Source organism: Diabrotica virgifera, chromosome 10, assembly GCF_917563875.1.
Source record: "Diabrotica virgifera virgifera chromosome 10, PGI_DIABVI_V3a".
In the NCBI taxonomy this organism is placed as follows: Eukaryota; Metazoa; Arthropoda; class Insecta; order Coleoptera; family Chrysomelidae; genus Diabrotica; species Diabrotica virgifera.
Window position 1 is genome coordinate 31,503,350 of NC_065452.1, and position 17,186 is coordinate 31,520,535.

The window sequence follows — 17,186 nt, forward strand, 5'->3', positions numbered from 1 at the left end:
AAATCAAATTTGAGACCACAAGTGGTAAAAAACAATGTACGGAAGGAATTAACACAAAGGCAAAATCAATATAAAAAGTACTATGATAAAAATACTAAAGAATTGCCTGTATTAAAAATTAATGATCAAGTTAAAGTAAAAAATTTTAATGAATCTAACAAAGAAAAATGGCTAGATGGTATAGTAGTTGAAAAACTGTCTAATCCGAGATCATATAAAATAAGATTATGTGGAACTAATAATGTTGTAGTAAGAAATAGAGCTCACCTAATAAAAGTAGAGTTGAAAAATGTAAATTCAGGTGAAGCTTCATGTAGTTACAATCAGTTTCAATATGATAATGCACCTTCTGCAAATAGCACACACATACGCGACACTGTTGAAAATTCATTAAATTCAAGTGTAAGTTCTAATCACTCTTCCAGATGTGATACAGATTTATCAGATCATGAAATAAATAATTCAACTGTAATCTCTGAGCATACATCTTGTAGAACAAGATCTGGGCGAATTGTTAGACCTCCTGTTCGACCTAATTTATAATGTGTAAGCAATGTATTTTATGATTTTATAATTTGGTAATTAACTTTCTGCTAAACTTTAATCATAGTGTATAAGCTGTTTATCTGTATATGTGTGTATATATGTGTATGGGTCTACATGTTTATTATTGTAATAGCTTCTAAGTTCTTGACATGTTCTTTTCCAGCGAATGTTGAATTATTATCTTAGGAAGGGAGATGTCATGATGACATCATTTAGATGGCTGGCATTCGCTAGAAATTGCCTATTCAATAAAGTGAAAAAAAGAGAAGAGGAGGGAGCACCCCTCTCAGATGTCAATTTGAACCATGTGTTTTATTAATTTTATTTCACCCTATAATTACCCAATTAATCGAAACAAAAGTAAGTAAGCACACAAATATTATACAGACAATGTCTGCAATCGACCTTTGTAGCAATTCCCAAAAACAAAAAGTCAAGTGCAACAACCTGCTTAGATCACAGAGAAATATCTTTAATGAGTCACATATATTTAAAACATTTTTGAAAATAATACAGAGCAGAATTGTTAAAACTCTTGAATATGAAATTAGTGACACACAATTTAGCTTTAGAGAAATGGTATGAGCACAAGAGATGCGCTTTGTTCGGCTTGGATGTGCTTGCCAAGAGATGCATGGACAGATGCAAGATCAACATATGAGAAGCTTGTTTATATATTAAAAGCAAAAATATTGACAATCGTGATATGAAAATATATATATATATATATATATATATATATATATATATATATATATATATATATATATATATATAACAGGTATATAATCTTTGCTGAACAGTTAGGAAACAAGGTTGAAATATTGGGGTAGCAGCAATCTCAAAGAAAACTCTTTATAATAATTCCAAGCTTTCGATAATGTTTATTATCATCTTCAGGGAAACTACAAATATAAATATACAGTATTTAACAATTAGTCTAACTAAAATCAATAAAAATTATTATTTATATATATATATATTGGAATCAAACTGCCAAGGTAAGAGTTGACAACTAGGACACCCAAGATATCAAAATACAGAGAGGAGTCCGTCAGGGTTGCGTACTGTCCCCACTACTCTTCAATGTCTACAGTGAAGCGGTATTTCAAGAAGCGCTCTCAGATTCAATAGAAGTATATCTATCAATGGAGAAGTTGATAGAACAACTTACGTTTTGCAGACGATACAGTAATAATAACGGATAACAACAATGATTTACAGAACGTAATGCAACACCTTAATGAACGCTGTCATGAGTACGGACTGAAGATGAATTTAAAGAAAACTAAATGCATGATCATGACTAAATCAGCACACGCAAACATCCAATTGACTATTGAAGATACTGTAATTGAAAGTGTGGATAACTACAAATGCTTAGGAAGATGGATAACATCAAATGTAGACCAAACCAAAGAAAATAAGAAACGTATTGAAATAACACGTGCATCATTCATTAAGCTTAAAAAGTTTCTTTGTTGTCGGGATATAAGGTTAGAACTACGCCTAAGGATGCTTCGGTGTTACGTGTTCTCTATATACTCTTCTTTATGGCTTGGAAGCGTGGGCAATGAAACAAGTCCATTTGAATAGTTGGCCACCTTTGAATTTTGGTGTTACAGAAGAATCCTACGAATATTATGGATTCAAAGAATGTCTAACGTGGAAGTAACTAGAAGGATAGGAAATCAGCCGGAAATAATATTGACTATCAAAAGACGAAAACTTGAATACTTGGGACATGTGACGAGAGGACGAAAATAGTCATTATTACAACTTATTATGCAAGGCAAAATCCGAGGAAAGGGAAATGTGGGAAGACGAAGAACATCCCGGCTTTAAGAACTTAAGTGAATGGTTCGAATGCAGTAGTGCAGAGCTATTTAAAGCGGCAGTCAACAGGGTCGCATTGCCATGATGATTTCCAACCTTCGATAGAAGATGGAACAAGAAGAAGAGACGAGTTATACCAATATTACAAAATCCCTTTATAGCAAATTATACAAAAATACAAAGATTGCGCTGGGCAGGTCACCTTATAAGAATGGATAATGACAGAACACCTAACGGAACTATGGTGGGACGTCGGCCAGCAGGAAGACCTAGGAAGAGGCGGATAAACGAAGTGGGAACTGATGCTAAAGAGATATTGAGGATGGATAACTGGAGGAGAGCAGCCAAGAACAGACATACTTGGAGGCAGATACTGGGGAAGGCCAGGGCACGACTTGGGCTGTAGCGTCATAGGAGAAAGGATTAAAATAAATAAACTAAGGGAAAAAACAACAAAAATTAGACATACTTATGTACGTGGTTAGAGAAGGAAATGGACAAAGATGTTTATATTTAAATATATACAAAGATTTTTAAGTTTAATATATGAGATAGTGAAAGGATGTAAGAAAACTTTTAAAAAATACTGTATAGGATGGAATAGAATACAAATGATAAATGCAGAGATATGCGTATTTGCATATGACATAGTACTTACCTATTATTCGCCGAAACATCGGGAAAACTTAAGCACAATTTAGAAAAATGGGACTCAGAAGCAAAAAAATACAACCTAAATGTAAATAAACAGAAGACACAAATAACGAAAATAACAACGAAGAAGACATGATAACCTAATTAAAAGTGGTAGTAGGTTACCAAAAAATACAGCAAATGAACTACACAAATACAGTCGAACCCGCTCATTGAAATAGCCTTTGTGCTAAGCAGAAGTATTCCTATAACCGGGATATTCTAATAACCGATCATTTGTGGCTGGTAGAAACGTTTCGGAACCTCAAATTTCTATTCTTTAAACCGGGATATTCCCATCACCGGTTTTCTAATAAGCATCAGGTTCAACTGTATACAGGTCATATAATATGAATTGGCAGTAACAGGCAAGTGAAAAGACTGAGAATAGAAAGACTGACAGGCAATAGCGAAAAACAGAAAAGGTAGACCAATAAAAGAATTGAACAGTAACAGTAACATAGCATAGATATTACAAAATAACGGCAACTCTTGGCAAGAAGCAACACATAAATGGAGGAGAACAGAAAAGAATGGAGAAAATTCAGCAAAAGCTAGAAGCACTTCCCTTGACACATAGCAGTAGAAGAGAAACGATTATGTATGTATGTATTACTGTCTAATAATAATTAAGTAAAACACCACAAAAATGCTTATGAAAATGTATTATAATAATTGGTTCTGAAGATAAATCACAAATTTCATTAGATTATCAAAACTAATAGTAAAGTTTAAGATGTTTACATGGTTATTTAACAAAACAAGAAGAAACAATATTAAACTATATTATCTACTGTGAGTTACATTTACAGTAGAACGTCGATAATCCGGACGTCAAAAATCCGGACCGTCAATAGTCCGGATTTGTATCTAGCAAAAATATCTGATTCTTTTAAAACACATTAAGAACTTAGCTGCGAAAAACGAACCTCTACCGCAGTTCAAAAATATTTTACACATTTTTTTAAAAACCCAAATAGTGTCTGATGTTTTTACTGTACACATGCTGCTATTATAAATTAATTACAATACAGTGTTTAAACATAAATGTTTTGATTAATTTCACCTCCAGACACTTTACTGTACAAGAGAAAACATAAAATTTTAAAACGTTTGTTGTACTTTAATGTGTATACTGGCCTTTTTTTGAGGTAATTTCGATAATCCGGATAATTTGATAATCCGGATGGGGTCCGGTCCGGATTAATCCGGATTATTGACGTTCTACTGTATTTAAATATGTCTTGTATCCGCTGGGAGGGTTAACATGGAGGGGATATGACATTTCAACAGTGCTTTTCATGGTGACAACAATTTTAAACTTTGGGGGATGGTTGCACGTACATAGGTTTAATAATAATAGGTTACTCTCATATCTAAAATTCAAAATCGGACAAGAACACGTATCAATTAAAAATCTAATCTATTTTCGCTATTATCTATATGAGAATAAGCAACAATCATTAACAATATTATTTAGTTTAACGTTTAGTCATTGTAAAACAAAAAATAATTTATCAATGCTGTAATACAGTGTGTCACATTTAAGATGAATACAGCACTATATTTTGGCTATCAAAATAAATACAGATTTGAAGTTTTGCACAGTCATACAGGTTGAATGTTCACATTTTTTAGATACTCAACTGAAATTTAAATTTTAAACGCAGCCTACTGTGACATCACACATAGGGTAAATTTTTAATATTTTGCTTCGTATTAGAGATACCAAGAGATACTGAAAAAAGTTATTTGAAAAAGTAGTTCCAAATATTATTCTAATCCCACACACTTATTAATTTTTTTTAATTCATGACAAAATTCGCACTATTAGTTTCTCATTATTTGTAGTCAGGACCCTAAAATTCCAGTCTGGGTCTTCATCTCGGATGTACCAGGATGCATCTCGGGACAGCCCATATTAGGTCCTGACTACATACAAATAATGAAAAATCTAAAAGTGTGAATTTTGTTATGACATTTTGACACCCCCATCGAACAAGGTTGTAACTCAAGATAGATATATTTTTCAACACGCCAATATAAACGACATAAACTTACGTGCATAGAAATCGGCCCACTTAAAAATTTGGTCACTTTTGATGTCTAATATTTCCTAAACCTGTTGGCCGATTTAATTGATTTTTTGAACATGTTATAGCCTGATTCTTTAAAAATACCACTGTAATAATATTGTTGCTAAAGATGTAAATTTTCATTGTATACCGGGTGTACCAATCAAACTGAGATTTTTTCTCAAAGTTCGCATCACCCTGTGGAATATTCTAGCATTTATAAAATACTAAAATTAAAACCCAACTATAGCCTCAAGTTTTCTTAACATTCCGTTTTTTGATTCATTCGTTTATGGTGGATAATAAAAAAGTTAGGTACTTTAACAACTAGACATGTTCTTCATCAATATACGGTGTTTCTAAATAAGTGCGACAAACTTTAAGGGGTAATTCTGCATGAAAAAATAATGACCGTTTGCATCATAAACGTATGTCCGCAAATGTTTCGTTTACGAGATACGGGATGTTGAATTTTTTCTTACAAACTGACGATTTATTTATAGCTTTAAAACCAGTTGAGATATGCAAATGAAATTTGGTGGGGTTTAAGATGTAGTTATTGCACATTTTTTGATATACAATTAAGAATTTAATATTCACCATTAGCGCGCATACATGTAATATTACCGATCATATTACCCGTATGCACGATAATGGTGAATATAAAATTCTTAATTTTATGTCAACAAATCCGCAATAACTATCTCTTAGAACTCACGAAATTTCATTCGCACATCTCAACTGGTTTTAAAGTAATAAATAAATCGTCAATTTGTAAGAAAAATTTCGACATCCCGTATCTCGGAAACAAAACATTTGCGGACATACGTTTATAAAGCCAACTGTCATTATTGTTTCATGCAGAATTACCCCTTAAAGTTTGTCGTACTTACTTAGAAACACCGTGTATTGATGAAGAACATGTCTAGTTGTTAAAGTAAATAACTTTTTTATTATCCAACATAAACGAATGAATCAAAAAACAAAATGTCAAGAAAACCTGAAGCTATAGTTGAGTTTTAATTTCAGTATTTTATAAATGCTAGAATATTGCACAGGGTAATGCGAACTTTGAGAAAAAAACACAGTTTGATTGGTACACCCGGTATACAATGAAAATTTACCTCTTTAGCAACAATATTATTACGGTGGTATTGTTAAAGAATCAGGCTATAACATGTTCAAAAAATCACTTAAATCGGATAACAAGTTTAGGAAATATTAGACATCAAAAATGACCAAATTTTGAAGTGGGCCGATTTCTATGCACGTAAGTTTAGTTTGATTTTCAATAGTTTGGCTAATACTCCATTGGAGAAAGCTGTATGTTAACTTACTTGTGCCATTTTAGCGTGAAAAGGCAGTAACACTGGATACTCCCCATGTTACACATTTACTCTCTTTATACTTGACGATTAACAAGGTTTTTAAAAGAGTTACAACTTTGTTACATGTATGTTTAATTTATAAAGTAATCAAACATGGTGCATCTCATAAGTAAATTTATCGAAATGAAAATAAAAAAGGATTTACGGACTTTTTTTAGTTGTGGTGGACAAAATAAATATAGAATAGTTTTTGCTACATACTTCTATGTAGTGAAAAAGTTTAATATTAACATCACACATGTATTTTTTGAAATAGCACATTCACAAAACGAGGGCGATTCAATGCATGCCCTTATAGAAAAACGGAAAAAACATTATGTCGTATATGCTCCAGACCAATGGATAACCATGATACAATGTGCCAAAGTCAGGCAAGTCTTACTCCGTAACTGAAATAAATCAGAAGCAAATTCTAAATTTTAACCTATTTAAGGACACACATGTTAATTTTGAAGTAGATATTAATATCTAGTAATAGAGTAAGTAAAGCAATAAAGTAAAATGGTCTAAAATTAAATATTTACAGATACGCAATAAAAATGCAAAAAATTTGAGATATTTTATACCATGTTTTTTTCATAGTGATAGAATATTACCTAGATATTGTTATTGTAAAATTTATATTTTCCAATTAAAATTGTGAAAGCAGTGAGTTGATATTTTGTTTAAATATACAATAAAAACTAATTTTCTCCTAGCTATATTGCAAATAACTCAAAACATACAACCTTTTAATAGTAAAACGGGAAAAAAATTAACACGAAAGAGTGTAAAATGGTTGTTAGTGAGTTACAACCTTTTTCTACGAATACTCATGTTTAATCTCAAGATTGTATCTCCTTCAAACTCAAGATTTTCAATATGTAGTTAATAAAATTACAAAACATATATCTCACAGTAATCCCTTATTATGTTATCTATAAATATCATATCGCATTAGTGTAAAAGAGTCTAATCAAATCGCAACAAATTTTTAAAAAATCATGTTTTCATTTTTTGGCTCTCCTGTAAAATCGCCAAAAATGAGTTACAACCTTGTTCGATGGGGGTGTCGATTTGGTGTATGGATTTAAAATAATATTTGGAACAATTTCTTCAAATAACTTTTTGCAGTATCTCTAACACGAAGCTAAAAATCAAAAATTTACCCTATGTGTGGTATCACAGTACACTGAGTTTAAAATTTAAATTTGAGTTGAGTATCTTAAAAAATGTGAATATTCAACCTGTATGACTACAAAGCTTCAAATCTGTATTTATTTTGATAGCCAAAATATAGGGCTGTCTTCATCTTAAATGCGAAACACGGCATATAAATTCAAAAATTGTAGCTTCTTATAACAAAACATATTAAAAGTATAATTTCGTAAAAGTCTATCTTTAAATTTTAAACACACGTGTACATTATACAAAAAATATGGCAACACTGTTATGGTAGGTTATGTTCATTGGCCTAATCATTTGTCAAAATGTCATATTAAGGCACTTTTCCTAATTTCACTAGTCCTCCCTTACCGTGTACATACCCCCACTTTTTTCATGTTAGTTTCTCAATGCAATGTGCTAGAAAGAGATAGCACCAAACCATGGTATGCTCAGTCTATGTTAATATATCATCGCCTTAATACTTTACTTACTTAGTCCTAAGCCTTTCTACCTTTAGGTGTAGAGCTGGTGGAGTTGAGTTTGGCATTGTAGTCTTCATGCTTTCAGATCTTGCATTATGTTTCTTGCACTTTCCAATGTCAATCCCTTCTTCTCGACTTCTTTCCTGATTTCATCTACCCACATAACTCTTGGTCTTCCTCTTTTGTTTTTCCCCTGCACTCTCATTTCGAACACTCGTTTTTGCCTTAATAGTATAACTTGATAACTCGAAATTAGTAGTTCTGAGATAAACGGGTTTAAAGATTTTAAAGATATTTGTGCTGCTATCATGAAGTTGGTAAATATGGAATACATTCTGCAGCTCTAAAATACTATTCCTTAACTTTTTGGCTACTGATATATTTAGGAATACGGTGCAAATTTGTTTCCCAATATGGAAAATAACATGAAAAATTAAAGTTATCAACTTTTAGCACTACCATAATGTTAACATTTGGTAATGTCACATGTCGTGCCAAGTTACATCTAAGTGAACTTTTTAACAAAACTAATATTTTAAGGATTATTTTGGTGAAAATTAGCTCTTCTACGAGGGAAGTTCCAGATCTGCTAACAATTCTCGAATTTTTGCATTAACATGAACCGAATAAACAGATAGCAATTACGTGGTAAGCTCAATGGTTTTAGAAAAACACGTGCTATAACTAGGTAACTAGAGTTAGCTAGTTATAGCATTCAGTGTATGTCATATTCACTATTATTTCAATTAAACAATAACTTGATAACTTATCTTGTCAAGTTTTAGCACTGAATATTAGGAGCATTTGAGTTTTATTAACTTTCGTCAATCATAAATAAATACTTAGCACATTTGGAGCACGTTATCAAGTTTTTACAGAATATGGAGGCAAATAAAATATATCTTGTGAACTAGTTATCTCAAAAACGTCAATTTTGGAGTTATCAAGTTATAGTACTAAGGCGACAATATGTCTATGAGGCATACACATACAAAGGTTCCCCAAATCCGGAGAAAGTAACACGTGACTTATAATCATAGTTAATACTCCCAGGGGATAGAGTAGCTTTTTTTAGGTAAATATCTGATATGTAATCTGAAACATCAGTACAAAAAGATTCTGTGAAATCTTCTATAAACTCACTTAAAAAATAACATAGGGATTTAAAAACATGTTGTTAAAATTATCAAATAGTCAAATTATAAAATCTTTACAAAAATGTTTATTCACTACTCGAGTCGGAATATGATTTTCTTTTTTTCTTTTTTAAAGGTTTCTGGTCTTTACTTCCTTGTCTTTCCAAATCTGAGTCTTTGCTTTTTTTGTGACTTTTCTTTGATTTTTTATGTTTCTTCCTTTTGGCATTATTTGTCTCACTGTCACTGTCTTCACTATCATCACTTGAATTTCTTTTGACTTTTTTAGACTTTCTCTCGGACCTATGTTTTTTTTTCTTGGATTTCTTTAACTTTTCTTTTAGCTCCTTCTCGCGGAGCTCAGTCAAAGGCGTTAAGTAGTCTTGATCGGTGTCACTGCTTGTGCTACTCACGTCTAAGACAATTTCTTTATCGGGGTCTACTTTAATAAAATTTCTACACTGATATGTCAAGTGGCCTGCATAGCCACATTTCCTACATGCTGCACGTACACTAGTTTCTTTTTGAGGTGGCAGAAGCTTTGATCCATATTCATTCATGATTAAAAAATATAAAATACAAATACAAATGTTATTATTCGCCAAATAAAATCAAATCATTTTAAAGGTTAAGTACCTCTTCTTTTTTAATAAGGTTGTTCAAATTATTCTACACTTTATTCAGATGTCACTCGAATTTTTTAAAGATATTTTTAATGAAATTTTTGTTAGATTCTAATATTTCTAGTTCCTTTAATTTTGATTTTAATCTTTATAAGAAAATATTTATTTACTGTTGTTTAAAATACACAAAAAAAGAGAAGATACGTCATACAGATGACACAAGGATGACACATGACGTCTTGTTGGCTGACAGTGAAGACGTCAACTCAACAAAATCATCAAAACCAAAGTATTTTAAAATGCATTGAAATTATTACATTAAATATTTTTAATCAGAATATTCAATTATGGCTTGGTTTCAAAATCTGGCAGGTCGGGCTGAAGACCTTTTAAATAAAATTGATCAAAATGCCGCAACTGTTTTAAACGATAGTACTTCAAAATTGACTGAAATTAATGAGTAAGTTATATGTAATTAATAGATATTTGAGTATACAACGTACATTTTAGAACCCCGGTACAGGATCCTATAAGCGATACAATAATAAGCAATAAAGAATGGGAAAATGGAAAAGTTAAGTCTGGCAATGGAACTTTGAATGTAGCAAGTCGAAACTCCAGTTTTAATATTACACCAATAAAAGAGAGAAGTCCTGTGATGGAAGTACGTCATATGTTAACAGAACCAGATATGCCAACAAGCTCAAACGGTATGTTTACTTACTTACTTATCCTCTTTGTTCCCACTGGAACATAGGGCATCTACTGTCACTCTCCATTTTTGCTGATCTTGTGCTTTTTCTCTGACTTCTTTCCAGGTTAGGCCGACGTTTTCTGCTTCTTTAATAATTGTTGTCTTCCATGTATTTATCGGGCTCCCCTGTTTCGGTTTTCCTGGAGGTTGGAATTCCAATGCTTGTTTTGTTATGTCTGTGTCTGGTTTCCGCAGAGCATGGCCAACCCATTTCCAGCTTCTCTTTCTTATTTCTTTATTTATTGGCAGGGCCGGCGATAACGGGCCTGCAGGGAGAGAAAAGATGGCAGGTGAAGCAGTTGACACTTCACCTGCTCCCAATGAAAATGTAAATGATACATGTAAACATTGCTCCAAAAAAGTTAAAAGTAAGGTGACATGCATAAAGTGCAGTGAAATATTCCACCCAGCATGTTTAAAACAAGCTAGTGAACTAAAAAAAACAGACTGTAAACATGAAACATCTCAACAAGTTGCTGAGATTGACATAAATGAAGACTCCTACCTTAGAGAAGAAATCAAACTCTTGAAACAAATAATAACAGACAAAGACACTATAATATCCGATAAATGCCAGGTAATCCTTTTACTCAACGAGAAAATAACGTCATTAGAAAATAAAATTTCATCATTTAATAAAAATCTACCAAGACCATATCAAAATAGCAACCAACCAAAAAACTTGCTTCCAATAGATAAGGTAAGTGATACAAAAACCTTATCTGTAACAAAAAACCAAATCAACAAAAATAAACATCAAGTCCCCTTCTCTAATATGGATTATTGACGAATTTCTTAGAAGATGCAGGTGTATAGTTAAGATCAATGAAACATATTCCCATTCATTTTCAGTGAAACAAGGAGTTCCACAAGGTTCACTACTCTCTCCTCTATTGTATAATCTCTATTGCAGTGACATATGCGACAATAGACTAACCAATACCAATTTGCTACAATTTGCTGATGACACTGCAGTGATATCATATGGAAAAAATTTAATAAAGACAATGGACTTATTGCAGAGGCAGGTGGATGACACAATATCTTGGATGAATAAATGGAGATTAACAGTAAATCCTTCTAAAACAAAACTAATAATATTTAACCATAGAATCCAAGATCACTCACCAACTATAAACATATGCGACAATATTATTAAACCCTCCCAAACTGTTAAGTATTTGGGAATAGAAATAGATAACAAATTGAAGTTCAACCACCACACAGCAGTTATAAAAAGGAAAATTATAACTAGAGCAAAACACTTCAGAAGTTTAACATACAAGAATGAGGGAATTACGATTGAAACGGCAGCCAATATTTATAAAATGATTTGCAGGCCCATGCTGGAGTATGGTTCTGCAATTTTCTATAATTCTAAAGATCCTGCAAAAAATAATATAAAAGTGGCTGAAACAACTAGCCTTCGACAAATTACTAGAATACGTCATCCTGATAGTCCACTTCATAATCCATCCAACAGAATGCTCTAGGAGAAAACTGGAATTGAACCTATTAATGAGAGACTCAATACACTGTTTAAATATCTCTTTATTAATGACAATAACAAAAATTTGATTGAGCCCCACATTGTGAAGATACCAGAGGACAGTGCCCGTAGATGTCCAGGAAGAACTCTTTTTGAAGAAATCTGCTACACATCAAGACAATAAACAACTCGTATTTAAATCATCATCTGTATATTGTAACTAATTGTCAGTGATATTGTGATTACCGCCACATACAAATATTTTTTTTTTAATTATTGTATTGTATTAATATTAACAAAAAACATATACTGTATTAATGCATATTAATAGTGTAAATTGGCTGAAAGACTTCGGTCGATGGCCTTTTGGTACATTGTATCAATAAAGTATGTCTCTCTCTCTCTAAACATCAAGGCAATTTGTCATTACCAACACATATGGGAACTCCTAATTTACAGGGTGATCCAATAATAAAGGTTAACCAGGTAGCAGCTGAAATCATGAGAGTACAAAGTGAACAAAAATTAAATGAAGTAATCAACTTAACCAATGACAATCTGGCAGGAATGAAACCTTTAACATCAATAATAAATGAAGCTAATCATCACCCGTCGGAGCAGAAGGTTTTACCTCAGTAAAAAGGAAAACCTGTAACCATAATATAGGCAGTGGAGATGGGGATGAAAATTTCCAGGGTATAGATAAAACTGAGAAGAAAATGTGGCTTTTCTTGTCACGAGTCCCTGATACTGTAACAGAAGAAAATATAAAGGCCTATATTACGAAACAATCAGGCGAACAAAATACTTATGTAAAGAAACTTCCAACATACTTTGTCCGATCCAATAACCAAGCCTTCATGATAGGAGTCCATCCCTCTCTACAAGAAAAAGTTTACAAAAAAAATTTCTGGCCGAAAAACGTATATTTTAGTCGGTTCAACTTCAGGCAAGGTCAATGGTTCCTGGAACATCCTCAACCTCAACCAAGGGGAAACTTTTCAGATCAGTTGAATGGAAATTTTCAGAAACCAGCCTCACCAATAACTCGGATGGTACCCTAAATGAAAGCGAAACTGATAAGTATCATTTGCTTCATATAAATATTCAAAGTCTAGCCAATAAGATCAATATTTTAGAATTATACTGCGACCTGAATCAACCAACATTTATATGTATATCTGAGCACTGGATGTGTGAAGACAAATTAAAAGCTTCTAAAATTGCAAATTATAAACTAGCTTCTAGTTATACACGTAGCAATATAATACATGGTGGCACAGCTATATTTGTAAAATCAGAACTTTTTTATTCATGTAATAATATAAGTCATCTCGTTAACTCATCATTAGAGCTTCATTTTGAGTGCTCGGCAATTGAAGTTAACAAAAATCTGTGTATTATAACCCTGTACCGTAGCTCTTCTACAAAGTCGCATCCACAGATCTTTCTTGATAAGCTAACTGTTATTTTAACTTACATTACAGCTAAGTACAAATTCATTATCCTTAGTGGAGATTTTAACATTGATTTTACAGGAAATTGTTACTATAAAAAACAGTTATTTGACATATTTCAAATGTTTAATTTGAAATTATCATATAGCGAACTAACATGTACTGCAATATACCGTGACAAACTAACATCAAGTGGTCTTGACTATGTTGTCAGTAACATCGAGAATCATACCTCTAGGGTAATCTGCCTAGGTACATCGGATCACCGAGCGCAAATCCTATCATGGTCTTTACAAATCCCAATTAAGCAAAAGTCATATAAAAACACAATAATAAGGAAATTTAATAAAAACTCGTTATTAGAATTTAAAACCTTATACGGGAAAACACTTCCAATTAAAGACGTAAAATTGAAGGACATTGATAGTGTGTTTGATGATTTCATGTCACATTTTCAGTGGTGCTTTGAGATAGCGTTTCCGAAACAAAATATGGTACACCACGCCAAACACGGAAATAAAATACCCTTCTCTAGTCAATTACACTCTGAACTTGAACAATTAAAAGACCTGAATTGGCTAAAACAAAAAGATAATGATCCATCCTTAGCAGAATATTATAAAAAACAAAAAAAATCACTCGATATAAAAATCTGCAACGAGAAAAAATTATACTATTCTAATATACTTAATTAACAACTCGAATAATAAAGCTAAGTCTCTATGGAATATGGTTAACTCAAAACTAGATAGAGTAAAACAAAAAAAAGAAATTATACTGTTAAATAATGGGTTGACCATAACTGGGAAAAAAGAGGTCGCAAACACTATCAGTCACTATTTCGCAAATTCGGTTTCTGATAAGATCGACAGCTTAAATCTACCCCTTAATTCTTGCACATCAAGTAAGATACGAGGTCCGAATTCAATGTTTTTTGCACCGGTCACTCAAGATGATATTCAGCAGATAATTCTAACACTTAAAAAGAAATACTCTGCTGGTATTGATGAAATACCTGCTGTTGTATTGAAAGAATGTGTAGAAATAATTTCTGTCCAACTATCTCACATTACCAATTTATCTGTTACTCAAGGTAAGTTCCCAAAAAACTAAAAGTAAATAGAACCATTCCTTTATTTAAAAAAGATGATCCTCAATGTGTCGAGAATTACAGAATGATATGTATACTTAGCTGTTTCTCTAAAATTATTGCATTGGTAGTGTACAAACAGTTAATTGAATACTTAGACCACAATAAAATAATTACTCAATCCCAACATGGTTTTCGCCAGAACTATTCAATCGAAACTGCTTCAATTGAGCTTGTACAATATGTCCATGAAAATATTGATCAGAACAACTACTTAGTGGGCATATTTTTCGACCTAACCCGTGCATTTGACACGATTAACCATAACTACTTATCAATAAAACTTGAAGCAATGGGTATTCGAGGTCCAATTCAATCTTGGATTAACTCATATATGTCTGGCAGAACACTCAAGGTGTAGCTTGATGATGAGTTGTCTGATGAGTTTAGTACTCCTATTGGAACTCCGCAAGATGGAGTATTAGGACCACTTTTATTTCTCCTCTACATAAATGACCTACCTTTAAGTATAACAAATGGACATGTTTTTATATATGCAGACGACACAACAATTGTAATTGTAGCTGATGGTTTAGACGAGTTGCATAAGAAAATACAAATAACCATGAATGAATTCATTCATTGGTGTCAAATAAATCACCTTCTTATCAATGAAAATAAGACCATTTTTATCCAATTCACATCTCCACTTAAGGAAGGTGACAATATTATTACCTTAACATTAAATAATTGCAAATTTGAGACTGTCGAACACACTAAATTCCTTGGAATGGAATTAGATTCCAAATTAAATGTTAATCATCAAATGGACTCTCTCTGTAAAAAACTAAATAAACTCTACTTTGCTTTCAATAGTTTGAAATCAAATTTTTACCAATCGTACCTACTTAATTTGTACTATGCATTTGTATACTCCGCCATCAGCTGCAATATAATTGTGTGGGGCAGAGCTACGGAAATTGGGCGAATATTCGTCCTTCAAAAGCGATTCATTCGCCTAATTTTTAACTTAGATTACAACGAATCTTGTAGAGATACATTTAAAAAGAATAATATTATGACCTGCACATGCATCTATCTTTTCAAACTATTAACCTACACTTTTCTTTAATAAGAATAAGTTTCAAATAAATAGTGATGTCCATAATTACCACACGAGAAATAAAAGTGATATCCACCTAAACAAATTCAACCGATTTCAACTAAAAAAGTCTCCAATGTATGCCAGAGGACAATTTTTTAATTTGCTACCAAATTCAATAAAAGAAATATTGCATTTTAACAAGTTCAAAACCAGGTTAAAGTTGTTTTTAACTGAACATTGTTTTTATTCTCTAGACTCTAGACGAATTCATTGGCTGGAACAATAGCTAGCAACTGATTCCGATATTTTTATACTTTTAACAATATTTTATCAGTCTCGTAATCTTGTTCTCTACTAAATGTTTGTTACCATTAATGTTTTTAATAAGATACTTTAGCTTACTTTAGTGTAGTATTTTTTAATAACCTACTTATTGTACTATAAATATACCATGTTTGTGACTTGTCTTATGTCATGTAAATGATACAAAAAGATCAATAAATGTATCTATCTATCTATCTATCTATCTATCTATCTAAGGGATGCACTGCAGGCGGGCGCTATAATGAGGTTTTTTTCTGCGGGTGTTATACAAAATACTAATTTTAAAAAACCGAAGGGCGCCTATTCTAGTTTTGCGGGTGGGCACCTTATACCCTAGCACCGGTACTGTTTATTGGTTCTTACTTCGTTTTTTCCATAAGTTTGAGTTTGTGATCCTGTTGGGCCAAAATATTCTTAGAATTTTTCGTAAGCATTTATTGATGAAGGATTGAATCTTTCCAATGTTGTGTTTTGTTATTCTCCAAGTTTGTGATATGTATAATAGTACTACCTTTACATTACTATTGAAGATTTTTTACTTTGGTGTCCAGTTTTATCTCATTAGATTTCCATATATTATTTTTTAACATATTTAACATATAGTATGCTGTCTGTGCTTTGCCAATTCGTGTTTTAATATCCTCCTCTGCTCATCGTGTTGTGTTGAGTATGCTTCCTAGATAACTGACTCTTTCCACTGATTTCAGCTCTTGGTTTTCTATTTGTATGCCCATTTCTCTCGGTGTGTTAATCTTCATTAATTCATTTTTATTCATGTTTATCTCCATACCCAATTTTTCTTTGGGTAATTTCTCACTTTGCTTCTGCATTCTTTGTCTCTTTGCTGAAAGTAGGCACACATAATCTGCATATGCAAGATCTTCTAATTGTTCAAAGGTATTCCAGTGTATCCCAGTTTTACTGTTGCTGCTTTTTTCATGAGTCAGTCCATGACAATAATAAACATAGTAGGAGACCATATACAACCCTGTACACTGCTGTTAATGTGGATTGGTTCTGTTAAATTCCTGTCGTATAATAC

General features: G+C 32.2%; 2 protein-coding genes across 2 annotated transcripts in view; one reads left to right on the forward strand and one right to left on the reverse strand.

Annotated features, from left to right (window-relative positions):
• Positions 1–3,723: 3,723 nt before the first annotated feature.
• On the reverse strand, positions 3,724–10,033 carry LOC126893193 (protein SREK1IP1-like). Its single transcript, XM_050663148.1, has one exon. The coding sequence runs from the start codon at positions 9,860–9,862 to the stop codon at positions 9,389–9,391; it is 474 nt and encodes a 157-aa protein (XP_050519105.1). The 5' UTR covers positions 9,863–10,033; the 3' UTR covers positions 3,724–9,388.
• Positions 10,034–10,163: 130 nt separating this feature from the next.
• LOC126893190 (golgin-84) overlaps positions 10,164–17,186 on the forward strand; it is a 44,154-nt gene continuing 37,131 nt past the window's right edge. The window contains exons 1-2 of the mRNA XM_050663145.1: positions 10,164–10,385; positions 10,436–10,635. Coding sequence (XP_050519102.1) covers positions 10,273–10,385; positions 10,436–10,635 — 313 coding nt within the window. The 5' untranslated portion in view covers positions 10,164–10,272. The remainder of the gene's footprint in view (positions 10,386–10,435; positions 10,636–17,186) is intronic.